We start from the raw sequence: 26,224 nt of genomic DNA, 5'->3' as shown, positions 1-26,224 counted from the left end.
TTCTAGGAGTGGCCTCGGGTGACACTCTGGGTCCCTGGGTCAGCCACGAAGGGACCATCATGAGGCACCAAGGCTCAGAGACCCAGGATATTGCCTCAGGTCTCAGCCAGGCACCCCCCCACAGCCCCGCCAATTCCCCAGGCTCCCAAATCAGGCAGGACCCAGGGATCTCGTAGCGACAGAGCCAAGAAATATGGTCTGGGCAAGGTGGGCACCAACGGCCATTCCTGCCTCCCTGGTGGCCCCAAGCAGCTCCTGGCACATCAGAAGTGGGACAGGGTGGCAGCCCCCTGGGAGGGCAATCAGGCAGAGTCCAGGGCCAAGGGAGGGAGCGCAGGGCTGGCTTAGAGGCCATGGGGCTGGGGGGCCTGAGTCCCTGTGCCCGGACCTACTGGGCAAGGCTGGGAGGTGCAGCGACCCCTGGTGGTGACATGCAGGTGCTGGGTGCAGAGGTGGGATCTGGGCAGGAGCCAAGGTGAGACTGGGGCTGGGGCTGACAGGGGCTGACAGGGGCTGACAGGGGCTGTCTAGGTACACAGGACCCGAGAAGGGGCTGGCGGTGGGCACAGTTTATTCCACTTCATGCAGACACTGACCCACACACTCATGGAGTTTAAAAATAATACATCGAACCACATGGTGTCTGTCTCCCCCCCTCCCCCAGAGACATAGAAAGACACTTGGCTGAGTGGGGTTGGGGTCCGAGGGTCCGAGGGTCTGAAAGCCTCCGTCCTGGGACAAGGCAGCAGTGTGGGCCCAGGTGGGAGGGACAGGCAATGTCCTTTCTCCCCAGAGGAAAAGTGCAGAGACAGGGCCAAGGCCCCAAGGCAGGGTGGGCCCTTCTCACAGCGGATTGGCAATGGCAGGCCGGGAAGGTGTCCGTCACAGTGGCCATCCCCTGGGCCTAGCCCAGCCGTGAGTCAGAGCTCTTGGGAGGCTCAGGAGCTGGCGGCACCGGCCCAAGCACGGCGGGCAGGCAAGTGGTGGGTGGGCAGCGCTCCTTTGGGTCTCAGATGCCCTGTGCTCAGTCCTGGGCCTCCTCTGTACGCCACTTGAGGGCATGGTCCTTGTGGGCGTCAGGGAGGATCTGGTTGCGCATCCCCCCGAGCAGGTTAGACGTGGCTTCCGTGGCTAGGATGAGTGGCTTCACCACTGTTGGGGGCAGCTGGCGGATCACACCCCCCACGGCACCCGTCAGCCCCTTCTGTTCATGACCCCGAGATGCCACGTCACAGATGGTCTGAGCTGTGTCCAGGATGCCCTGTGGAGGTCAGAGGTCAGTGTGAGGGGCTGAGTGAGGAGATGGGTGTGGGACGACTGGAGCAGGGTGGCGCCCTCATTACCTCTCGGACTGTGTCATAGGCCTTGGCCACTCCCTCCCGGAGGTCAGCGGGCTGCTGGCCCTTACGCAGCTTTCTCGCAGAGCGCTTGTCCTGCAGGGAGCGGGAGACGGGTGCCGTCGGGGACAGGATGTCATACACCGTCTCGGCTGTGGCCTGAAGGGCATGAGAGCACTGGATGAGGAGAGCCAGCCTGGGTAGACAGTCTGGCCCCCCGGCCCCCCAGCCAGCCCAGGGACCCTGTCAGCGCTCAGGCGCCCCCACAGCCAGCACCTCCTCTCACTCCTCCTCCCCTTCCTGGGCTCCCGCCATCCAGGTCAGGGAATGTCAGGCAGAGCACGTGACTCCGAGGGGACTTTTCTAATGTCTTCTCAAACCCAAGCCCTCCTCCTGCTGACCACATGCGGGCTCCTGTGGCTGCCATAGATGCAGCTCGCCTGAGACTGTTCCCTGCCAGTACAGACCTGAGTCCCCCCTCGCCCACCACCACGCGCCATCAGTGAGCCCAGCGCCTCTGTCCCCCTGCGTCCCTCGCCCAGCATCACTCTTTCCCACCCAGTCGACACCCCTGGGAGCTCAAGTGCTTGCTTATCCCTTCCGCCTCCTCTCTCGAGACCCCCGCAATCCCCTGGGGTCTGAGCCTGCAGGTCCCGCAACACTCCCAGCTCCCCTGGCGCCTGCACATGCGTCCCCCACCTACACAGAGCCCATCCCACTGCCCGCAGTGGCTCTCAGGACTCTCCCTCACAGGCCAGCCCCCCGCTTCCCCAGGGGTCCCTCCGGGCCTATAGAAGTCCGTGGCCCGAATGAATCAGGGCCAGTCTCTGGTCCTCAGTGGGTTAGTCTGTAAACACAGCCACTCCCACCTCCAAGACACGCCAGGAGCATGAAGACACAGTGGGCTCCGCAGGCCCGGGGCACACTCACCCGCCCTGCACAGGAGCCACCGGGGGCCCCAGGCGAGTCACTTAGCCTCCCCCCTTTTTGTGATTGTTTCTCTATAAAATGAGGCTGCAAGACCCAGACTGTCCACTCAGTAGAGCTTTGAGGGCAGAAGTGGAGAGTCGTGGGGCAGAGGGCCCCACCCCCGCACGGTGCTGCACGGCCAGGACACGGGGCACCCACTCACCTGGATGGCCTGCACCAACCGGTTGCTAAGTTCCAGGGCGGCAGAGGCCGTGGACGAGCCGAAGGAGGCAGCCCCTCGCTGCAGCCCCCGCATGAGGCGCCCGTCCTTCCTGTACTGCTCAATGGGCAGCCACAGTAGGTCCCGGAACCCTTGGACTGGGGGGACGGGATTGTCAGAGACGCCCAAGGCTGCCCTGCCCCGACCACCCCTGCTTGGGGACCTCCTCCTCCTATTCCCACGGCAGCTTCTAGGCTGCCCAAGGTTAAGGGCTATTCCAAGGGCCTCCAAACCCAGACACTCACAGAGCTGGACAACCGAGTGCATGGGGCCCACGCCTCCCAGCAGGCCGGGCAGCTGGTTCTTGCGGATATCTTGTAGCCACTCGTTGAGAGCATAGCCCAGCACCTTGTCCACACCCAGGAGCCTGGGGCGGCCGTGGGGAGAGGCGAGGAGGGGGAGGTGGGGAAGAGCCACACATTGAGATCATGGGGCCAGGAGGACCAAGTACCCTGTGGCAAGTGCTGTGAACACCCCAACCCTCTCTGTGGTCCCACCCAGCTGTGAGCGGAGGCATGACTGTGCCCATTTTACAGAGAAACTGAGGCCCTGAGAGGGGTGATGACTTGGCCAAGGCTACACAACCAGTCAGGAATAGAGCAAAGGGAAGACAGGGGACCCTGGAGAGAGGCTGGGGTGCTGGGGGCTCACCCGTGCCGGCAGCAGAGCCGCTTTAGCTTCAGCTCAGAGCAGTTGAGCTGGGCCAGGCCAATGAGGAGGCCAGCGAAAGTGCCCTGGAGGTGGGAGGGGGTCCAGGTTGACATGAGGGGACTCAGGGAGCTGGCCAGCCCACAGGAGCCACTGGAGGCCCACTTAGCAGTTGATGGTGCCCAGATGCAAAATCTGGCCCCCAGAGAGACTCGGCCATAGCTGAGCAGAACTGGGACCCCGCAGAGAGTCCGGCCCGCATGGCCACCCTGCTTGACAGCCCGACTCACCACCTGGTCCATGGTGACGTGCTTGCCGTGGTAATCCAGCCAGATGGGCACCTCGGATGTGAAGCGGAATTCCCTGGGCGGAGGAGCAGGGAGAAGGGTCCTTTGGAACTGGCCTGGCCCCTGCAGTCTGGCCCAGGGCCCCAGCCCGCAGCCTACCTGAAGTAGATGGGCTGCTGATCAGCACAGGACGAGCCGTATCCACCGGCTGCGGCTTCCTGCGAGCCCTCGGGCCGCCCTTCCTGGGGGCTGCTGGGCTGGACTCGGGTCTCAGGGTGAGCTAGAGGTGGGGAGGTCAAAGATTGGAGATGGACCAGGGATGGCCAGGAGCGGGCGGCCCTGGGAGGCGGGAGGCCTGGACCCTCCCCTCCACGGCCCAGTCTCTCACCCTCAACAGAGGTCTCCCCTGGCACCACGGGGTTGATGCCAGCTGCCAGGCTGGTGAAGAAGTCCTTGAGGAAGAAGAGGGCATCCTGCAGGGGTGAGTTTGGGGAACGGGTCAGACTCAGAGGCCCAGAGAGTGGGGGTCACTCTGGGCTCTGTCCTCCCCTGGCCCACTCACCTGGTCCACGTTGAGGCGCAGCGGCATCAGCGAGACGCGCAGACAGCACTCAGGCCCGCCCAGGTTGGTGGTGGGGGCCACGTGCAGTGCTTTGATGGTGAGCTGGGGGCAGAGGCAAGCTCGGTGCTCGCTGGGCCTCGGGGCCCCGTTTCCTGACAGCTCGCCCAGGCAGCCTCGCCCCATACATGCTGTTCCCTTTGCTGAGGCCCACCCCCCGCCACCTCCACCCTCCTCCCAGGCCCACAAACTGGGGGTGTGCGTGTACGAAGATGTGTCCTCGATGGTCCTGTGCCCTGCCCCACAGTGGGTGGCAGGGCTGCCGTACCATGTTTGAGTGGGCACGCCGCGGCATTCGCTCGCTCGTGTGCAGGTACAGGAACTTGTTGATCTGGGAGGAGGCAAGCCGGTCTCGGACCTCAAGCTCCTGCACGATGAACACCTGACGGGACAGCGGCCGCTCCTCCAGCTCTTGGCCGGGGGCCGTGAGGCCTGTGGCTGGCTCCGGTGGGTACACCTCATGTTGGAAGCTGACCTGTGGGGTGAGCGGAGGCCTGAGCAGGGCAGACAGGGCCCCAGCTGGGGGGAAAGGGCCCCAGGCTCCTTCTCTCCCACTGACCCTTCCCGAGCCCGCCTCCAGCTGAGGCCCACACCTCCACCTGGCCATCCCACTGAACTCATGACCTCCTCCGAATCTACCTGCCCCCTTCCTCGCAGCCCTTGACACGCTTAAGTGGCATCTGCCTGTCCCATCACCGGAAGCACAGACCTTGGCTCTGCCCTCACCCTCCAACCCCTCCATCGCCAAGGCCTCCTCAAACACCCACTCCCTCTGCACGTCACCTCCACAGCTGCCGTCTCCCCACTTCCCCAGACGGACGCCGTCCCCTCCAACCCGTTCTCCCCACACCCGCAGGGATCATCGCGTAGGGTACGACGCCCGCTCCTTGCCTTGGCTTGGCAGGGACCCGCCTCTCCCCCCAGACCTGCCCTGGCCCTTGCTGGTGGTGTCTGCGGCGCCGGCCTCTCTGTCCCTCCAACAGCCCAGGCCTGTCTGGTCTCAGGACTTTGCCCTGCTGCTCCCTGTCCCCACACAGCTGCTGCTCCCCATCAGGTCTCAGAGGCCCCGGCCACTGCTCTGCGGCTCCTCTCCTCTGAGTCCTCTCTCGGCACAGCCCCTGCTCCCAACAGCCGTGTGCTCCTCTGTCGTCTTCCTCCAGCGCTGGCCTGGGCCTCTCCCCGTCAGTGGGACCTGCCCCTGCACCATTTCTCAGGCCAGAACCCTCCAGACCTCTCTGCACCTCACACGTCCAATCCAGTGCCCAACCCGGGTCTTCCCACCACCCAATCCCTGCAGAACGTGCCCACTCTCACCATCCCCGCTGCTAGGCCCTGCGGCCCCATCACCTCGCCATCACCTCGCCCTGGCTGCTGCAGTGCCCCGCACCCCCAAGGCAGCCCCTCCTCAGAACCCTCCAGGGGCTCCTGTCTCTAGTGAGAACTGGGTCTCCAGCTATGCCAGGCCTTCGGCTGTTCCTGGAAGACGTCGGAACACTCCAACTTGCAGCTTTCCTGCTGTCCCCTCTGTCTGAAAACCTCTTTCCCACTCACATTCTCACTCATGCAGGTCTTTGTTCAAGTGGCACCTTTTCAAGAGGACCGTCCAGACCCTCCCCAGCACACCTGTGCCCCCCGGACAACTCCCCTGGGCACCGTTCACCATCTGACGCGCTACACAGATCCTGGTGTTGGCCTGGCTCCGCAGGGGTTCTGTCTGCCTTGTTCATCGCTACAGGCAGCATCTAGGACAGCGTCTAGCCTGTGTGTAGTGTGACAGACACCCCCGCTCGCGCTCACCTTGCTGAGCTGGATCTCCATGAGGACGTGGTGCTGCCGCCCGCTGCCCCCCTGCGTGCGCCAGGAGTTTTGGGGCCGGTTGGGGCCAGAGCAGCGGGAAGGGGAGGCCCTGGGGCCTGTGAGGCCAACTCTTGCCCTGGAAAGCAGGACGGGGGACAAGCTGACTCAGAGGAACTTCTTCTCTTCCCCTTCCTCAGAGCAAGCTTTTAGCTGGGGGCAAGACACCCTCTGCGGTCTCAGTCCTGGGAGGCCCGGCGGGGGACAGGGCAGGACGAGGAAGCTGACCCATGAGCGGTGGCTGGGCTCAAGGTGACCCGCTGCTGAAAGTCAGAGCTGGACCAAGCCTGGGCCCCAGTCCCGCCTCCCAACACCTGCACCCTTCCCTCCTCACCTGTGGCCGGGGTGGGGGCCAAAGTCTCGGCCACCATAGAGGTGCCAGATGAGGGAGACCTCACGCAGCACCACGCGACTGCTGGGCACTGGGAAGTGGGCGGGTGCCCGCAGCAGGTCTGTGCTGCCCAGCGGCCGTGAGAAGTGTCCGTCTCGCACGACGATGGGCCCGGGATGTAGCTGTGTCACCACAGGCTCCCCATCTCGGGGCTGCCGTGAAGAGGCCAGGCTTAGATCTGCGGCACAGGTGCTTCCCCAGTGTAGCTGCCCCCGACCCAGCTCCTCTGTTTCTCCCCATTCTCACATCTCCCCGCTCCCTGTTTTTGATAAATAATGACCCTCTTGGGCTACCATGCCCAGAGCCTGTGTCTGAGTGGCCTGTCCAGGAGGGGCCTGAGGGCCCCTTTCTTCCACCAGCTCTGTCGCCCTGGGACCTCGGTGAGTTTGGATATTCCCACTGGCCCCTGTAGCCAAACGGTTCTCCTCCCCTCTTGCTAACCACCGTCTCCCCTTCCTCCATTTCCTTGAAAGTCCCAGTCCTTCTGCATGGGACGCCGGTTCTCCTCTTCCTCTAGAAATCCATCTACTCCATCAAAGCCCAGAGTCAGGAGGCATGGACCCAGCACCCCTCCCAGGCGACAGTGACTGCCTCCTGCCTGCTTCTCTCACCGCAAAAGCTCCAGAAGAGCCAGGCAACCACCACTGAGCCCAAACAGCCGCCTGAGGGTAACAAACTGGGCCCCCCAGCACATACCGGGATGCCCAGGCCAGGAGCATCAAGGATGCAGAACTCGTCACTGTCAAGAGTGTCTCCGTCCCCCTCCTCTTCCTTTTCCTCTTCCTGAGACTCAAAGCAGGAGCCTAAGCTGCCAGTGGAGCCCCCCGCAGGGGGTAAAAGAGGCTGGGCCCCACTCCCTTCACCTGGGAACAGGTAGACCGAGACGGGTGAGGCCTGAGGGAGGGGGCCACCTATAGGAAGGAGAGGCCAGTTTGGAGAGATGTCCACTGTGGGTGCCTGATCATGTTGGCTGTCCCCAAGGCACCTCCAACCCCACCTGAAGGCTGGGCCAGCTCCCGCAGGCTGCGCTCCGTGTCTAAGAGGGCGTCGGCCAGATCCCGTTGGTTGATGAGGGCCGTCTCCACTGGGGGGCATGAGGGCAGGGAGGCAGGGCTCTCGGAGAGCTGGGCCATGCATGGGAGTGACAGATGAGTGACAGGAGGGGAGGAGGCCCCAGGGGCTCCTCCAACCCCAGCTCTCCCCATCCCCAGGGCCGCGGCAGGGGGGGCCTGGCCGAGCTCTGGCAGCCTGTGTGGCCAGGCCTCACCTGTACCTTCTGGCCGGCGATCTCCGTGGGGCTGGGGGGCCGGGCTGGGGGGTGCAGGTCGCCCGCGCTCATTACGTACTGCAGCAGGTTGACCAGCAGGGCACAGGAGTCGGCACAGCTGTGTACGTGCACCACGTTGTTGGAGCAGCGCAGCTCAAACAGCGGCTGGCTCTGGGAGCGGGCGGGGCAGCATCAGCACAGGCCCCGCAGACCAGGGGCGGCCTCCCCTCCCTGGGAGGGTACCACACTGTCCCCACACAGGTGGAACCTGGATGGGTCTGCCCCGGGGCAGGCAGCCCGCTCAGAAACCCCACCGAGCAGGTGAGCAAACAGCCCAGAGAGTGACAGGGCCTGGCCCAGGGCTCCGCCGGGAGGCAGGAGTGTGCCCCTCCCCCACAGCTCAGGAAGGGCTTTGCACACGCAGTTTCCTGTGCCCCTCGCCTCAGCCCAGTGAGGCAGGGCCTGTTACCTCCATTTCACAGATGAGGAAACTGGGCACCCACAGAGGCTGTCTGACTCTGAGGCCCTGCTTCTGCCCTGGCCGCAGCTGCCCTCTGGTGGCAGGGCTAAAACCCATTCTGTTCATTCATTCATTCATTCAGCGAACACCAAGGGACACCCCCAAGGGGCACCAACCACAGCCCAGAGGGGAAGGCAGGCACGCACTGTGACCAGAGCCCAAGCGGGGAGCAGGTTCATGGGGGCAGGCAACCGCTGAAGCCTCCCTTGGCCCTTGCACTCACTCTGGCTCTGGGGACTCTGGGTGGCAGCCACTTACCAGTTTGCCCTCAGTGCTCCCTTTCCAGGTTTTGATCACAAGCTCCAGGAGGTCAACATCCAAGACACAGACATAATCTGAAGCAGGAGGTGGGAGAAAAGTCCCTATTGCCTCCTGCCACCTCCAGCCCCTACCCACCGCCAGAGGGAAGGATCGGGTCCATCGGGGGTAGCCCTCGCTATGTGCACGTGTGTGGGGCAGCTAGGAATTGCTCTGGGTGTGGCTGGGGATCGTGGACCCTCAGAAGGAAGGGAGCCCAGTCCAGGCCCTGCCCACCTCGCCGCAGGTCCAGGGTCTCCACCTCACACTTGTCGGACAGGTATAAGGCAGAGTCGTCGAGGATGAACCTGGTGGGGGACAGGGCTGAGAAGGGCCCAGGAGCCACTGCAGGCGGCAGCTCCACGGGAAACGGACGGGGGTAGGGCTCCCAGAGGCCAGCGGCGGGCTCCCAGAGGCCAGCGGTGGGCGCCCAGGCCCAAAAGAAGGGGCATCGAGGGGCCCTCTACTGCCTCGGTGTTCTCGTCTGCACAATGAGAGCAGGTCTGCTCGCCCATGCACAGGCCCTGCGGCTCTCAGTACTGCCAGCTCCACCTCCTGTGGGTCTCACCTCACTTGGGTCTCACAACAGTCCTGCGAGGGGATGTCCTGTTCTCCCCCTACAGCGTTTGTTAGTCTTTAAAAATAAATTCTTATTTTAACAGTAATATAATAAAAACTCCTTCAAGATATTTTAGAATAATAAAAAAGAAAGTGAAAACCACCCATAATCACTAATCCCCAACTCTGAGAAAACCACCCTACACATCTCCTTCCAATCTTTTCTGTGCAGCCACACAGATATATAAATACACCTTCATAAACATATTTTTAAAACACATACAGCTTTGTATCCAATTTTTTTCAGTAAACATTGTACTATGGCATTTTCTTATGTTTTAAAGTTATTCTCCAACTTGACTTTAATGGCTGCACGGTCACCCACCCATTGGGTGGGCCACGTTTATTTCCTCAGGTTGTAATTCGGAGGCAGATCATTTATAAGTTTGACTGTTTTAAATTATACCACAGAAGCATTATGTTCCACCTCTCTTATCCTTACATATTTAGGACAACCCCCAGAGGTCAGAGAGCACAATTGCTTTTTTTTTTTTTGAGACAGTCTCACTCTGTTACCCGGGCTAGAGTGCCGTGGCATCAGCCTAGCTCACAGCAACCTCAAACTCCCGGGCTTAAGCAATCCTTCTGCCTCAGCCTCCCAGGTAGCTGGGGCTACAGGCTGACACCACCACACCCCGCTAATTTTTCTATTTTTCAGTAGGGATGGGGTCTCGCTCTTGCTCAGGCTGGTCTTGAACTCCTAATCTCAAGCGATCCTCCTGCCTCAGCCTCCCAAAATGCTAGCATTACAGGCGTGAGCCACCAGGCCTGGCCTACAAATGCTTTTAAGGCTCTGACTTAGAGGGTTCAACTCCCTCAGGAGCATGGAAACAATTCACATTGACGAGAACGGGATCATCACCCCAAATGTACAGAAAGACTGAGAGAGGCCCGAGGAGACACAGCAGGTGGCAGGTGCAGCCCAGCCAGGGGTGGTTGGACCGGGAGCATAGGGGCAGCTTGCATACCTGAGCAAAAAGGTGGAGGTGTCCATGATGATGTTGCTGGAGAGGGTAAAGGTCTCTGCGGTGAGGAGGACACGCACAGGGAGATAGAGTGGCCTGGGGGTCATACTTGGGCTGTGGCAGGCTCCTTACACCTGAGAGCCTGCCCCTGTCCCCAGCCCCTAGCCCACCCAGGCTGGGTACCTGTAATCCACAGCACAGGAGAACAGGTGCGTGTGCAGGATGGTGATGACGGTTGGGGGCAGGTAACCCAGCACGGGGTCATCCAGCACATCTAAGAACTCCAACAGCTTCAGAGGCCAGAGGGGGACGGGCAGTGAGGGCAAGGTGGCCTCTTCTCTCCTTTCACCCCTCCCTGTCCCCACCCCCATCTGGCACCCCACCTGCTGCCCATCAGTTGCCCACCCCACCCCTTGCCCAGGAGCTCCAGCCAAGGTCAGCTCTGGCCAAGCCCATTCTCCTCCCGCCTCCCTGCCCAAACCAGAAGTCCAACCTCACTAGGCCATGTGACTTCCCAGACCACCCTTGCTCTCACCTGATAGTGCCAGCTCTGTTTGGGCAGGGCCATGTAGTGGCGCAGGGTGGCTTTGTGCAGCCGCAGCGTCACCAGGAACTCCTGAGGGTGGGAGCACAGTCAGGGCAGTGGGGAGCCCAGCCCCACCATGCACTAAGGAGGCAGTGCCCAGCCAGACAAGTGGGTGGCAAGCAGGGGAATTTATACCTTCACGTTTTTCTGGGGGTCCAGGTGGATGCGCACAGCAGTGGATAGCATGTGGGGGTCCTGGCCCTTGCGGCCCAAGGCTCCCTGCTCAGTCACTCCTTCTTCTGATGGGTAGATGGTTGGGGACAGCTGGGCCGGGGGTGCAAAGCTGGGTAGTTCCAGGTGACTGGGCAGCATGTAGTTATCCACAGCCGCTGGGGAGGGATATTGTGAGCCCCCTGCCAAGCCAACTGGCTACCCGCTCCACCAGGGCCCATGTCCTTCCTGAAAGCCCGCCACCCCTGACCCTAGATACCCAGTAGCAACCAGCCCCTAGTCCCCACACCTCGGTGATAGAGCGTTGCCTTTTCGGCTTCTAGGCAGAAGTAGCCGAGCCCGGGCTGGCCGCGGTACTGGGAGACGCTGAAGATGGTGCCCTGCTCCACGTCCAGCACCAGCTCCCCATGCGCAGCCTCCAGCCGCCTCCCGCCCTCGTCCTACAGACGGAGCACACAGCCTGGCTTCACCAGCTGCGCCGCCCCGGCCTCGGCAGGGTCAGCTCTAGCTTCTACCACACACTCTGCTCCAGGCCCTGGGCAGCACCTGCCTCTTTTGCCAATGGAGCAACCCTGCCCCGTCTGCCTCCTCGGGATGAAACTATGCTCATTCTGCCCCCCACCATGGCACATCCCATACAGTAGGTGCTAATAAGTGGCTGGCGTGTGAGGGGTGGGTGGGCTGGCACATGTGTGTTGGTGCAGCCCACTCTGACCTTCTCTCCACGTCCCCAACCTGGAACTGCTCTCCCGCTGAAGGGGGCTCTGGAGTTGGGGGGATCACGTGCCCAGGGCTGCCCTCACCTTGGTCTCACAGAGGGCTGTGATCCGACCCTTCAGCACTGTCACCGATGTAGAGAAGGTACTCTTGGAGTGAGGACTTAAGGGCTCAGGGGCAGGGTGCTGGGGGGCGCCTGATGCCCCCACTGAGAAGAAGTGGGCGTCCTCCTCATCTGAGTCTGAGTCTGGGGCGAGATCAAAGCAGCTCGGTGAGAAGGAGAGCTGGGAGGGCTGGCCCAGTCCTGCCCCGATCTGGGGTTCTCCCTCCAGCCCTGCCAGAGCACCCCTCATACCCAGCTTGAAGGCTGACTTGCACATCTTAAAGTTGTCGTGCCACGAGCCGGAGGGGCCGGTGCACCCCGGGGGCTGAGCATGGGGCTCAGGGGTAGGAAGCAGGTCCGCAGGCTCCCACATGAGCAGGTCATTGTTGATCCTGAGATGGGCGGACAGATGGCAGAGGTGAGGGAGGCCTGGACCCAGCCGCTCGCCCAGCCCGCCCTGCCCCATGTCTCCACCTGTTGTAGATGCTCTCATAGACCTCCTTGCTGGGCAGAAAAACATGGGCACTGGGCAGCATCACTTCCAGGCTATACTGGGACAGTGTCAGGGTCCGGCTCTGGAACGTCCTCATCTCCTCAGGGTCTCCCGGGATCACCATCTAGACAGGGTGAGGGAGAAAGGGAACCCCAGCCGGAGAGTCATCTTAGCGATGCCTGCGCCATCTCTGGCCTGAGTCCTGACCGCCCATCGTTCGTTCATAGGAGCCCTTCTCTGCTGGGGTGTGTGATGGCCATCTGGGATACGGCGCTGCCAGCACGCCAGCCCTGCTCTAAGGGCTTCACATATGTTAACTCCTTTAATCCCCATGACAGGCCTAGGAGACAGGGGTCACTGTGCCCACTTCCCAGGGGAGGAAACTCATCTGTAGGTAATTCTCCAAGAGGTTAGATAACTCCCCAAGTGACACAGCCATTAAGGGGCAGAGCCTGGATTTGAACCCAGGCAGTTTGGCTCCAGAGGCCAGGACCTCAAGTGTCTCTCCCTCAGCTCCCACCATCTTCAGAGAAGAGGATCCTGAGGCCCAAGTATACACAGCTGAGAAACAGCCGAGGTGGGATGGGGTCCTGATTTTCCCAGATGAGGACCAGGCTCCCCCAAGGGCCTGCCCTCCAAGTGCATTTTACTGCCTGCCCTGTGAGCAAAGAGTGATGCCTCAGATGCCCTTATTGGCTGGAAATAGTGACAGAGACAGAATCCTCACCAGTGTTGGGTCACGTCATACCCACCCCGGGTGGTTTTGTCACTCTGGCCCACAGCCACACAGGCGGCTCCCACGGTAGAACCTGGGGGATGGGAGGGAGTCCGGGGAAGGTGGGGCTGGGCCTCACCTCCTCCGTCTCGTACATGGTCCTCTTAGAGGAGAAGGGCGAGGGCTCAGGCTCCCGGAGCTCACACGGACTCTCCGCCGACATCTCCAGCTCCTCTCCCTTCTCCGGGGCCACCTCCCACTGTGTGCTGCTGGACTGGGGGTTCAGGGTCACCACTACCCTGCCAGAGCACAGGCCTGTCACTGGCCTGCAGGTTGCCCAGCACCTGGTCCCAAGCCGGCCCCTGGCCACCCCTAGTAGCAGAAGCCTCCTCTTCTGAGGCCCCTTCCAGAGCCCCCACTTACTGAGGCAGGAAGTACTTGCGCCCAGTGCTTTTGGGGTCTAGGGATTTGGAGACACGCAGGCAGGGGACAGGTGGCTTCTCTCCATCTTCATAGATACCTGGGGGGCATGGGGAGGGGAGGGGGGTTGTCACTGCTGCCTCTATTTCTTCCCCAGTGCCGGGTTAGGTCAGAGTTGCACACCACTAACCGCCGCGCCCCCCTCCCCGCCTCCGACACCCATGGTCTGAAGTAGCCCAGGGACAAAGGGTCCATTCTGACCGCTGCCTAGAGGAGGCCAGGGACAGGCAATGCTGGTGCCCTGCAGAGATAGTAAGGGCCTGGGCCAGGGTCTGCTCCAGCTGTGACCCAGCCCCTTCTATAGCCCCAAGCCCACCTCTCCCAGAGGCCCAGGCCTCCTGCTTCAGGTGTTATCACCCAGGGGGTTGTTACCATGCAGATCAGAGCAGGTAAGTTCCAGTCGGGTTGGAGTGAGGGGCCCAGGCCCACTGCTAAACTCTGACCGGAACTGGGGCTCGCTCAGCTCCAGCCGAAGCTGCTCAGCACGCACAGCCTGGCCGGCCCAGGGGTCCCGCTCGGGCCGCAGGTCAGCAATGGGGAAGCGTAGCCGCAGCGTGGCCCGAGGAGCTGAGAGTCGGAACACTGTCTGCTGCTCGGCCACTGGTGGGGGCTCTGTCTGTGGGAGGGTGGGTGGGGGTGGTCAGAGCTGCTGCCAGGGCCCCTCCCACTGTGGTCAAGAACTAAAGGCCCTGCTCTCCACCCCAAACCGGCCCAGCTGGACATCTCACCAGCAGGCTGGCAGGTGGCTCGGGGGGTGTGGTGGCCAGGTGCAGCAGGGCAGTGAGCCGGTTCAGGGCCCCCAGCTCCACATCCGCCTGGAAGTCGGCCAGGTCCAGGGCCAGCTCTGAGTGGCGATGGCAGGCAACTGAGCGCCGGGGTCGGCTCTGAGGGCGAGGGTGTTCAGGTCAGTGGTGGCTGTGGGTGAGGGCGAGACGAGGCCTCCTCGAGCAAAAACAAAACCCTGAGTGCCCTGAGTGGTGGGAGAAGAGCTTGGGCAGGGGCCCAAGAGGAGACCGGGAGACCTTTACCACCTTGCCCGATGTAGACCACGTGCTTGAGTATTTTAAAGCCACTTAATACTTGCCATTCTCAGCTTCCCAGAGGCCCAGCAGGGAGTTGCCATGTTAAGACAGGAAAAGGGAGCAAACGGGCTAAGAGAATGGCATGGACAGGGCACAGGGGTGGGGGTTCCAGGGCCTGAACAGGGAGGGGAGGTCTGGTTGGAGCACAGGGTGAGGGGAACAGAAGTGGGGGAAGGAGCAGGGGGACACTGGTGGAGGCCAGGGTGGGATCGACACACCCTGGGAAGCAACCAATAGCCTCTAGGCCTGGAGTGGGGGGTGGGTTACCTTGGGCACGCGGCACAGGGTCTGTGTGTGGCGCAGGTGGGCGCAGAGTCTAGCTGAGGCCTGGGAGCCCAGGTTACTGGGGAAGCTCAGGATCTGGGATGAGGCAGGAGAGGTGAACAGGGTCAGGCAGGCCCAGACATCCACCCAAACCTCCAGACCCTGCCCTGCATGCACTCTGCCTCTGCCCTCACCTCTGTGTACTCAGGCTCCAAAGAGCCCCTGGGCCACAGACACTCCAGAACCTCAAGCTGCCCAAAGTGCATTTCCGTGCTGATTGTCCGCCGGCGCCTACTGCCTGTCCGCAGCTCCCAGGACAGCTGCACGGCAGTGCCTGTTAGCCTGGGGGGAAGAAGACAGGCATCAGTGGGTGGGCTGGGGGGGCTCCGATATTCTCTCCTCAGGCCCCTGCCTCAGGCTTGTACCGGAGATGGCTACAGGGACAGGCCCTCTGGAAGCGTGGTCGAAGGTGGTGGAAGTCTCGGGAGCCGAAGGGGCCATCCTTGGTGGCATCAAACTCAGCAAAAAAGTGGGTGGTGAGGTCAGGTGGTCCAGAAGATGGGGCAGACGTCTGAAGCAAGGTCAGGGTCACACCCCCCAAGGTCATCTTCAGCAACGAGTCAGGGCGCATGGTGTCCGGGACGGGTGTGGAAGCCATCCTGCCTGAGGGGACAGAGGTTTCACCAGGGGCTCCTGAGAGCTCATGGGTACCCCCAGCAGAATGACGATCAGCCACTGGGCTGGGAACTGGGAGAAGCCTGGGCCAGCCAGACTGTGGGAGGCCAAGCCTGCCCCATCACGCAGCTCTGCAGGTGCTTGGGCAGGCAAGGGTGACAGAGTGCCTCCTGTATGTCAGACCCTCTGCTTAGACTCAATTTAATCCTCTCGAGGGTGCTGGAAGGATTGGGTGTAATAAAGCACCTAGCTCAGTGCCTGACCCACGATAACCTCTCCACAAACATCGAACAAAACAGACAGCCTGGCAAAGTCTGATCTCACTGTTCTATTTTTACAGAAGGGGAAACTGAGTCTCAGAGAGTTTAAGTGCTTGGCCAAGATCACTGACTCAGACACCTAGCCTCTGTCCACTGCATCACCTGCTCACGCTGAGTTTGGTCTCCAGGGAACCAAGTCACAGACGGTGACCTCCAGGCATCGCTGGGGGCCTCCTGCATGCATCTGATGTCCCACAGCACCAAGGCCTTTTCCAGCCCTTCTTGCCCGTGGAGTACCCAGGGTACCCCAACTTACTGGCTGGGTGAGCCTGGGCAGAGAGCCGGCGGGAGGCCACGTCGCTGTGCACAGAGGAGCCCAGGTCTACATCAGAGAGGGAGAGCTCGGAGAGGGCTGAGGCCACACTGCTCGTGAGGCCAGCCATGGAGAAGAAGAGGTCTGTGGGTGGGGTGAGGGGCATCAGAACTGCTGGGCTCAGCCACCAGACTCCTGCGTCTCCACTAGCTGCCCCTCTAGCCAGGGTCTGACCCCACACCCACCTGTGCTGTCTAGGTTGAGAAGCGGATTGGTAAGGGGGTCTGAGCTTAGGGGCTCGGCCACAGCCCCTGCCTGCAGCTGCTGGTTCAGGTCTTGCTCAATCAGCCACAGGTCTTCAGCATCCAGTGGGCGGCTCTTGTTCAGCTTGTCAGCCAGGCCCTCGGCATCTACAGGGGAGGACACTTCAGTCCAGGCTGGCCAGCCCTCCCCAGCCACCCACCCCCTGTACCTCCCAGAGGCCTCACCTGTAAGGCTTATGGCGCTGAGCAGCTCTTGAAGCCTCTGGAGCTGCTGGGGGGTCAGGAGCAGGTGCAAGGAACCTAGCTGTCCCACCACCTCCAACTGGGGGCCAAGAGAGAAGCCATGGAGACTACACTCACCACCCAGCCCCTCTGACAGCCACCACCCACCTGCCTTCAGCAGGATGCTAGTTGCAAGGCTAAGCTCTGTTATCAATGAGCTGTATGAACCTGGCCTCAACTTGACTTCTCTGAGCCTCAGTTTCTCCAGTTGCCAAGAAAGCAGTAATTTCTCCCACTTGACATTCCCCCTCTGGCCTGGAGGTGATTAGCATTATTACTAAGGAGGAATCTGAGATGGGGCACATTCCCTCATCCCCAGGGGCCTGGGCACCCACCTTGGGTCCTGGGAAGACCTCATTCTGTTTCAACTTCACCATGAGCTCCATGTACCCTGAGCAGCTGCCAATCTGCAAGGGTGGCTCTGAAGCCTTTTCCTGGAGGTGAAAGGATGTAGGAGGGCAGAGTTGAGAAGATGGAGTCAGGGATGGTCAGAAGGGCTGGGTCAGAGGGCTCAAGGGATTAGAAGGAGAAAGGGACTGTGGGAATCAGAGTCAGCCCACCTGTGGAGGGAGCTCCTCAAAGTACAGACGGACCCCTGCCAGCTGCAGCAGCTTGTGCAGAAAGGCAGGCAGCTGATGCACGTCCACCGGGGGCGCCTGGCTTGGGTCCCGCACTGCCTCGTCACAGTATTCCAGTCTGGGGAGCACAGGGTCAGCCCTTGCCCTGCCACCCCAGGCCTGGAGCCCCTCTCTCCACACAGTGCTCTGTTCTAGGTGCATGGGGTCAGGGGGAAGCCCGGCCTGCAGAGCTGCTCCATCATGCCCAGGCCATCCTGGACCACCACGTCCAGCTTGGGGGCTGAGGCCTGCCCGTGTTCCTCACACTAACCTGGTCCTTGGGGCTTCAACCACTCTGGGCCTACACAACTGGCCCAGACCTCTGGACACCAGCCCAGGCTCACAACGCAGCCCACCTCTCCAACCCTCCCATCACCCAGGCCCACCCTGCCACTTCCCAGGAGCCAAGGCTAGGGGTGGGGACAGGGGTGGGGCTACCCAGCAGCTTGCACTCCCCTTCTTCAAATGAGCCCAGCCCAGCGCAGCACAGCCTGCCCCTACCTCTGCACGTGGACCTCTATGGCCACACCACGCTCCCCATCACCCGGCGAGTGCTCTACCCTCACAACTGTGTCCAGGAAGGTCACCTTGATCCTCCGCAGCACTGAGGGGTGGGGGAGGGTCTCAGGTCAGGTGAAGCAGCAAGCGGGAAGGCAGAGTTTCCCATTTAGGCAGCAGGGTGGCTGTGCTGCTGTCTGAAGCCCCTGTCCTGCGGGTTATGAAGGGGAAGGGTGGCCTGGAGGGGCCTGCTCACCAGTCTCGATGGTCTGGGCGAACATTTCCAGCCCCTCTAGGGGCTGCGGTGGCTCAGAGGGCTCGGGCAGCCCATCCCGCAGACACTCCTGGGCCAACTGCAGGCTCGTGGTCATGCATGAGGCCCAGGTCTGTGAGTCAGCAGCCCCTGGCCCTGCAGGGAGGGAAAGGAAGGCAAGTTCAGTCAGCTCCTGGGTGCCCTGGCCCACTCTCACCACTTGTCTGCCCCCTGCCTCGCCCTGCCCTCACCTGGGCCCTGGCGGGGCTGCAAGGTGAGCTGGAGGCCGGACACTCGCACGGTGCAATGGTCGGTGAGCAGAGCAGCCCAGGGCACAGCCACCTCGATGGAGCCCACGAAGCCTTCCACCAGCTCCAGCGGCGACTCCATGGACTCCAGCACCTCGTTCACAGACTAGAAGCAGGCAAGGGACAAAGCCAGCTCAGGGAAACCCCAAATCCAGGTGGCTGTTGCAGCCTTGTCTGGCCACTCTGCCTTGGAGAGCACCCTTGGCTTTTTCCTGTCCCTCCACACACTATCTACAAGCTCCCACCTTTGCTCATTTTGTCCCTACTCCTGGGCTGTCCCTTCACTCTGTCATCCAAAGGTGCCCAATCCAGCAAGCCAGCTCAACTGTTTCCCTCTCCATTCAATTCAAAATAATATTTACTGAGCACCTTCTACGTTCTGACACCCGCTACATGGGCAAATAAAATGTTATTCCCCAGCCAAGCGAGCCTCCAGCCAGGGACTCAGAGCACACTGGGTGAGCAAGCATGGGGGGGGGGGTGCCTAAGCCAGCCTGGGCCATCAAAGGGGAGAGCTGAAGGGTGAAGAGGAGGAAGGGGCTGGGTATGTGGTATGCTGCAGGCACAGGAACAACAAGAATAAAGGCCTGGCAGAGGCCGGGCACAGTGGCTCACGCCTGTAATCCTAGCACTCTGGGAGGCCGAGGCAGGAAGATCACTTGAGCTCAGGAGTTCGAGACCAGCCTGAGCAAGACCGAGATCCTGTCTCTACAAAAAAACAAAAAAAAAATTAGCTGGGTCTTGTGGTGTGTGCCTGTCGTCCCAGCTATTTGAGAGGCTGGAGCAAGAGGATCCCTTGAGGCCAGGAGTTTGAGGTTGCAGTGAGCTACGATGACACCACTGTACTTTACCTGGGGTGACAGAGTGAAACTCTGTCTCAGAAAAACCAAAACCAAAACAAACACGAACGCCTGGCAGAGAGTACAGCAGCACCCACGTTTACCCTGGGTGAACACAGAGTTTAAGGGGAAAGTGTTCAGAAGGGCTAACTGAAGGCTGGACGGGACTCCCAGACCCCAAATACATAGTGAAGCTGTACCTCTGAGCCCCTGGCTAAAATGTCTGTATTAGAATTGTACCCCTGCCAGCCTGGGACCTCCTTGAAGGCAGTAGTCTATCTGCCTTCCCCCTGTGACCCCAGGCACTGTGTGTTGCCACCCAGAGAGGGCCTCAGTAAATACTTGTTGGCTCCAAGAATAAACAAGCACGTGGCAGAGCTAGAAGGCCCACAGGGATCCAGGCCAAATTCCTTAGCCAGAGACCCACAGATGGGGAAACTGAGGCCTAGAGAAACAAGACTAGTCTAGTCACCCAGTATACTGTGGGGACTGAGACTGGGACCCAGGCCTCTTTCCTCAGAGTCCCCAGGCACTCTGCTTCTTTCGGTGCCTTGGAAGTGGGGGCTGCAGGCTGGGCGGCTGGGAGCAGGGGCTGGTTATCGAGAAAGTACATGCATACCGCCCGGGGCCAGTGCCTCCCTGGAGGCAGAAAGCAGCCTAGCCAGAAGCCAATTCAATACCAAAAAGGAGAGCAGGGCAGAGGAGTAGGAGTGTTTTCTGGAGCTGAAAATAGACAGGGGAAGCCTAGAGGTCTAGGCCATCTATCAGGCCAGCCTAAGAGGTTGAGGTCAGAGGTCAGAGAGAGCCTCCTACACTGGAATCAGACAACAGGCTACTGGGAGGTGCCTCAACTCAGGGCTCAGGTTTATCCCCCTATGCCACATTTGCTCATCAAGGCCTGTTCTAGCCCTAAAGCTCTTCCTGCTGAGAGCTACAGACCCCTGAGACCAGTCAGAAAACTGAGAAGCCCCTGAGCCCATGCCGACCCCGGCTGCTCTGGACCTGGAGGGTTGACCCAGTACCAGCCCTGGGCTGGTGCCTAATTGGTGGCTTCTTTGAAACTCCTCAGGTCAGCTGAGCTGTGAGTCAGGGGCCCTCACCACCCTCAGCCTCAAACCTGACCCAGACCCTACTCCTCTTGGCTTCCTCAGCATCTCCCGTGGCCACCTCCCTGCCTGAGGCCAAGGCTCCCCTTGGAGGGATGCTGACCCCAAATCCCTCCCTAAACACCCACTTGGTCAGTCCCACTCTCCCCAAAGCAGGAAGTAGACAGCAGCAGCAGTCACACGAGGTGTTGATCAACACTGGTGCTGACGCGGTTGTTGACATCCACATCCGGAGGCAACCCCACCCACCACCAGGCCCAGGATCGTAGGGTCAAGAGGTCAGGGCGCATTTTCCACAGGTGTCCTCCCCAGGGCCCTGGACCCCTACTAGCCTTCCCTGACCAGGTGCCTGAGCCCCACCTCTGTCACTGCCCTGGCCAGGTTCCACCGGGTTCCCAGTTCCTATGCTCCCTCTCCACCCCTCCCTCCTTAGGTCCTCGGTACCACCCTCCTAACTCAGCCCCCAAACTTAAGTGCTTATGCTGGTGTTCTCCAGACAAGTGACACCCTCCTCCTCAACCTCAGTTCTCCTGTGGAGCCAGGGACCCCTTCCTGCCCAGCTTTGGCTCTGGCAAGGAACTGAAGCGACAAGCCGGTTGCCTCTGACGTCTGGAGAGGGCTGGACTCTCCCGGCCTCTCTACACCTGGTGCCAGGTCCCCCAACCTGAGGTCGCGGAGAGCCTTAGGTCGCTGCGCTCCCGCCCTCGGCACCTTCCTGGCCTTGGGCCTGACTCCTCACCCAGATCTCCAGGTGGATATCCCGCAGAGTAACGCTGCCCTTGTACAGATCGAGACTGAGTTGGTCCAGGCTGAGGTGCTCCTGGAAAAAGTGGCCTAGATAATGGTGCAGCAAGTAGCGGCAGACCCGTTCTTTCACACAGTTTGACCATGGCCACAGCCATCGTGACATCTCGGAGACCGCCGAGCTCGAACCGCCTCCGCTCGCCGCTCGCCGGCAATCCCCGTCCGGCTGCGCTGTTCACTAGAGCTCCCGGCTCGCCCCGCCGCTTCTCTCAGCGCCAGGCCGCGCCCCCGGGAGTCCAGCCACGCCCCCCACGCTCACTACTATTGGCCATTGCAAAGGGCGAGCCCTACTGATTGGCTGTGGGGGGGCGGAGCCTTCGGGCGCGAAAAAGGGACTGGGCTCTCTGCATGATATAGTGCTCTCAATAATGATTTACGCTTGCGTATAACTACTGTGTGGGAGGACCTTCAACCTCCCTTCTACAGGTTCTGGGAAGGCTGTTGCCAGTCCCGCGAAGGAGTGCGCATGTGCTGCTTCGTCCAACTACTTTAAGTGGTTGGAGAAGACTTAAAGAGACCGTGTCTCATCAAACTTCGTACCTAGAAGGCTTCTCAGAGGAATAAAGTCATTGTGAACATCTGTGGAAACGATTAGGTGAATAAACTTTTGCATTTTGCACAATGCTTTACCATCCTTTAGCTCACTCAACCCTCTTAACCCTCTAAGGTAGGGATTATTGTCGCCGCTTGACAGGTATTAATAAGAAAACTGGTTTATAAAGGTTGCTAATCCCTCACCTAGAAAGTCTTTTTTTCCACTCCTCACCACCCAGTGCTCAGCGATTAACCGACCCTCTCTTCTCTCTGCTGTTGATCAGGCCTCAGACTCCCTTCTGGAATAATAATAGCTTTTCCTATCTTTTTCCTATCTCTAATCCTAAAATCAAAGAATGGATTCTACCTCCCTTGTGCAGGGGTCTATTTGTTTTTTACGGCCTGTGAACTAAAAATAGGCTTTCACATTTTTTAATAGTTGGTAAAAAATCAGAAGTATTAACAATTCATGACATGTGAAAATCACATTTCAGTATTTCAAGTTTTAGTGGAATACTGCCGTGCTTAAGTACCACCTAGGGCTGTTTTCTTTTCTTTCTCTCTTTTTTTTTTGGGACAGAGTCTCACTCTGTTGCCCAGGCTAGAGAGTGCTGTGGTGTCAGCCTAGCTCACAGCAACCTCAAACTCCTGGGCTCAAGCAATCTTCCTGCCTCAGCCTCCCGAGTAGCTGGGACTACAGGCATGCGCCACCATGCCTGGCTAATTTTTTATATATGTTTTTAGCTGTCCAGCTAATTTCTTTCATTTTTTTTTAGCAGAGACGGGGGTCTTGCTCTTGCTCAGGCTGGTCTGGAACTCCTGAGCTCAAACAATCCGCCTGCCTGAGCCTCCCGGAGTGCTAGGATTACAGGCGTGAGCCACCACACCCGGCCTAGGGCTGTTTTCTTGCTATTAATATGATGGCCAAATTGAGTAATTGAGACAGAGGCCTGCAAAGCTGAATTTATTTTCTGTACCTTTACAGAAAAAGTTTCCCGAGGCTTGCTCCATAGGATTAACCACACAAAACCTCTTACATCGTGGCTGACTTCAGGGCTATCCATGGGTAATTGTGGTCCTGTTTTAGCTTTACTAGGGAGTTGGACTCTTGCCAATCTAATGCCAAAAGTCAGCTTGTAGCAAGGACAACTGCCCTGGCCCAGGGGGCAAAGACCTGGATTCTAGTCCCTATCTCAGGCAAGTCACTGCTTCTCTTGTAAGCCCCAGTTTTATGCCCTGTTACCTGGGGTTAGGTTAGTAGGCAAGGACAACTTATTACTTGGAAGGGACTGAGGAGCAGCCTCCAAGAGAATTCAGGAATCATTGGGAAGGCCCCATTCACAGAGGTAGGCTGACTTAGTGACCGTTCAGAAAGTGCTTGTGGAGTGAATCAAGAGATCTGCCTGCTCTCCATGACAGGCCAAGGACAGTGCTGTGCTCGTGGGTTGTTTATTAAATTGATAAAAATAACAGATAGCACGAATTAAACCTGTGTAATGTCCTAGGCCCTGGGCTTCCTACTTTACGTGCCTTATCTCATCTGCTCTGCTCTTCACCGTAGGCTCACGAGGGAGGCACTATTAATAGCCCCATTTTTACAGGAGGTGAAACTGAGGCTATGCACGTAAGTGCTGTGGAGCACCACTTCTTCCAAAGGCAGTGGATCTCAACGCAGTATTCCTGGGGGGGAAGAGACAAGGGCAGTGAGAATAAAAGGGTACATTCTCCTGGAGTCCAGGAAAAGTTGTCCTTGTGTCCTGTCGAGGAAGGGGTGACTATTCACTGCTGTGGGAATGGGATGTGCCATGTGCAAAGGCTGGGGACACAGGGTCATTACCTACATCTAGGCCCCCAGCGCCCCTCTGAGGAGGGTGCTTCCCAAGTCTACTTTCCTCCACTGAGGTGGACTCCAGGGTCAGGTTGTACTCACACCTGTCTCTCACTAGATTAAGAACCTGACTCTCATTATATTAATAACCTGCACATCTGTCTCTTACGAGTTGTGCCTGTGAGTCTATTCTTGAGCCTGAGCCAGACCAGAAGATTAGGTAGGACTGAGAGGGGGCGCCAGGGTCTTTCTGCCATCTTCTCCAAACACTTCTCCACAAGCTCCACAGAAAACCAACTCCAAAGACAGTCATTCTGCAACCTAGCCCAGGCCTCGGAGCAGGAGCTGAAGGAGTAAATGAAAAATACTGGTAGATTAAAGGAGACAATATTCTTCTGGGAGAGAAGGTGGTGATGGGGACCCCATGGGGCATTTCTGGGATAAAGTCCCAAGCCCCACTTTAGGTCCCACGGTCCTAAAAAATACACTGGCCCTGGGCACTGCATTAGGGAGCTTCTATGGGACAATTAGATCCTGGTCAACCCAAGAGGTCTGGGGAAGGATTCCACCCGATGGAGAGCATAAGGGGAGAGCCAGGCTTTGTCCAAGAGGGGAGGCTCCTCCTCCCCACCTTTGATTAGGTGGGAACTCCTCAGGCAAACAGCATGCTCTAGGCCTCAGGGGCCCTGACCTGCTGGAGTCTCTCACTTCCCCAAGGGATAGCACACCCTCTGGGATTCTTCCTCAGTAGGATGAGGATAGGTGTGGAAGGCATCATGGAAGGTGGCCTGGGGGCTGTAGCTTTTGATTTGGTCCTTCCTGGAAGGCTTAGATTTTATCTGAGGGAAGGGCTTTCCAGGGGAAAGAGAGGCCTATCCCTCAAGGCTGGGTGGAGCTGGTGGGAGGAGGTCCCCAGGAAGATGAGGAGGCCAGAGGAGCTCCACCAGGTAGCTCAGGGGCAGCCATGAGGAGTGTAGCAGGATCTGGACACAACTGAAAAAAGAAATTTTATCTATGAATATACTAAATACCATGGAATTGTACAACTAAAATGGATTTTTTTTAGTTTTTAGTTTTCTTTTGAATATTTTTCTATCATTGCATATATCACAATGTAACATATTTTACTTAAATTGTGGTAAAATATACATAAATTTTACCATCTTAATACCTTTTTTTCCAAAATTGCACCGAGGTAAAGCCAAGCTCTAGTTGATAGGGGAATGTCGTGTGGGCGTTAGTAGTACTGCCCTCAGTACACACTCACTGGACAGTAGCACAACCCTAAGAAAAGGATGGTTAATACCATTTTTAAGTGTACAGTTCAGTAGTGTTAAGAATATTCACACTGTTGTAGAACCAATTTCTGGAACTTTTTCATCTTGCAAAACTAAAATATTATATCCATAAACAAGGACTCCAAAATGGGTGAATTTTATGGTATGGGAACAATATCTCAATAAAGACGTTAAGAAAAGAATTTTCAACCCTGCATCCCCCAGGTGACATTATGCCTATTTTGAGACCCAGTTCAAATGCTACTTCTTCCAGAAGTCTTATGCCTCTCCTCCACTCTTCAGCCCCCCAATCCTCCAATGGACCATCTCCTTTGCACAAAGCACCAGGCATCCATGGTCAGTCTGGCCTTGAGACCAGAGCACTGGCCCCCAGGGGGGCCTGTGGTGGGGGGCTGGAGCCAGCTGGGAGGTGGAGGCCTAGGCCCTGGTCCCAGCTTTGGATGACAAGTTGTGTCACCTTCTCCTCTCTGGACCTTGAGATCCTTGCCTAGCTATAGAAGGCTCTGTGGGCCGGTCCTCCCCCAGCTTGTTCAGGGATGTGGAAGACGCTTCACTTCCTGACCTGGGAGGTGGGCAAGGAAGGAGATTATGGATTCCCAACTGACACAGGAGGACACAAAGGGCCAGGGGGGCAAGGACTGCTGAAGATTCCTGAGCAGTGGAATGCTAGCTGGGTCTCCAGTGATATAGTTGTGGATCCCAGCCTGGTTAAACTGCAGCCCTCAGTACAGACCTCTGCTTTCTGTTGCTCCAGCATGTGGGCACCTCTTGGGCACCCAGGCTCCCTCTGCAGCAGGGAGGATGGCTAGGTGGTTCTTCTGGAGCACTGAATGGTCACCAAGGCCCAAAGCAGGGTGCAGCTGATTCTGAAAAGGGCCTAACCCTCTCCTCGACCTAACTGTCCAGTCTCATCTCCCTTTCCTGCTGCTCGGCATAGACCAGTTGTTCATCCAGGCAAAATTCCAGGGTGAAGATTTCACAGCAGTGCAGGGGGATGGAGTTCAGGGAAATAAAGGGTGTTGGGGTCCAGGGTCCTAGGAAGGGGACCCAGGACTGTAGGCTGGGGACTTGTGGCCAGAATGCCAAACTCCTGGAATCCCACCTGTGCCCTGGATACCCAGCAGCAGGATTTTGAAGGAGATACTCCTCCCTCTACCCCACCCTCTCCACACATCTTAGGGCCCAGAGAATCTGGGAGATCCATGAGGAAGCCAGATTGCCTGGGGTGGGGTGGCAGCCCCCAGAGAAAACCTCCTGCTCTCATGCTTTGCCACTCCAAGGCTGGCCCTTTAAACTCGAGACCATGATGTCACCATAGACAGCAAGGGACAGGAGGGGGACTGCAGGCCTGAGGATGGACTGCATTTCCCAGCAGCCTCTGGTGAACCACACCCCTCCCAGCAGGCACTGACTCATTGCGGACAATTAACTAGTCCAGTGCCGGTGTCCAAGGGATTTCTGAAGTGTCTGGCCATCTTAGGGTGACAGTGGGGTTCCCATGGGGATGGCCTGGGGCATAGATGACCCAGGCCAAATCCGTGTGCCTGGCATAGCATGCTGGGCCTCTTTCCTGCCAGTGTTCTGGCATCACCACCAGTTTCTTTTTCTTTTTGCCCTTCCCCCCACCAGTTTCCAGATGCAAACTCCTGAGTCCTCCTCTTTCCCTATACAGTCTCCCTTCCAGAGCCAGGAGTCCAGTCCCCAGCTACAGCCCATCCAACTCTGCTCTCTGGCTTCAAAAGC

General features: G+C 58.9%; 1 protein-coding gene across 4 annotated transcripts; it reads right to left on the bottom strand.

The window, feature by feature from the left end:
- Positions 1 to 554: 554 nt before the first annotated feature.
- ATG2A (autophagy related 2A) lies at positions 555 to 21,040 on the bottom strand. Of its 4 annotated transcripts, none has more exons than XM_012665556.1 (42): positions 20,757 to 21,040; positions 18,016 to 18,178; positions 17,768 to 17,920; positions 17,515 to 17,617; positions 16,957 to 17,092; positions 16,732 to 16,830; positions 16,340 to 16,436; positions 16,097 to 16,261; positions 15,855 to 15,995; positions 15,029 to 15,266; positions 14,798 to 14,945; positions 14,607 to 14,699; positions 13,986 to 14,141; positions 13,630 to 13,873; positions 13,201 to 13,297; positions 12,917 to 13,076; positions 12,044 to 12,186; positions 11,822 to 11,961; positions 11,553 to 11,713; positions 11,039 to 11,189; positions 10,714 to 10,907; positions 10,528 to 10,608; positions 10,176 to 10,282; positions 9,996 to 10,088; positions 8,978 to 9,043; positions 8,647 to 8,717; positions 8,371 to 8,447; positions 7,593 to 7,763; positions 7,323 to 7,449; positions 7,022 to 7,236; positions 6,269 to 6,477; positions 5,878 to 6,013; positions 4,349 to 4,555; positions 4,024 to 4,125; positions 3,850 to 3,934; positions 3,621 to 3,741; positions 3,465 to 3,537; positions 3,178 to 3,260; positions 2,772 to 2,893; positions 2,470 to 2,624; positions 1,344 to 1,496; positions 555 to 1,261 (listed from the first exon to the last, which is right to left on the bottom strand). In XM_012665556.1, the coding sequence occupies exons 1-42, from the start codon at positions 20,925 to 20,927 to the stop codon at positions 1,025 to 1,027; spliced, it is 5,844 nt and encodes a 1,947-aa protein (XP_012521010.1). In that variant the 5' UTR covers positions 20,928 to 21,040; the 3' UTR covers positions 555 to 1,024. The 4 variants fall into 4 exon arrangements, with proteins under 4 accessions (XP_012521010.1, XP_012521011.1, XP_012521012.1 ...); XM_012665557.1 differs by having other exon boundaries at positions 7,599 to 7,763; XM_012665558.1 differs by lacking the exon at positions 8,978 to 9,043.
- Positions 21,041 to 26,224: the final 5,184 nt, after the last annotated feature.

This window comes from Propithecus coquereli, unplaced genomic scaffold (assembly GCF_000956105.1).
Source record: "Propithecus coquereli isolate 6110/MARCELLA unplaced genomic scaffold, Pcoq_1.0 Scaffold120, whole genome shotgun sequence".
Classification (NCBI taxonomy): domain Eukaryota; kingdom Metazoa; phylum Chordata; class Mammalia; order Primates; family Indriidae; genus Propithecus; species Propithecus coquereli.
This window is presented reverse-complemented; position numbering and strand designations above follow the sequence as displayed.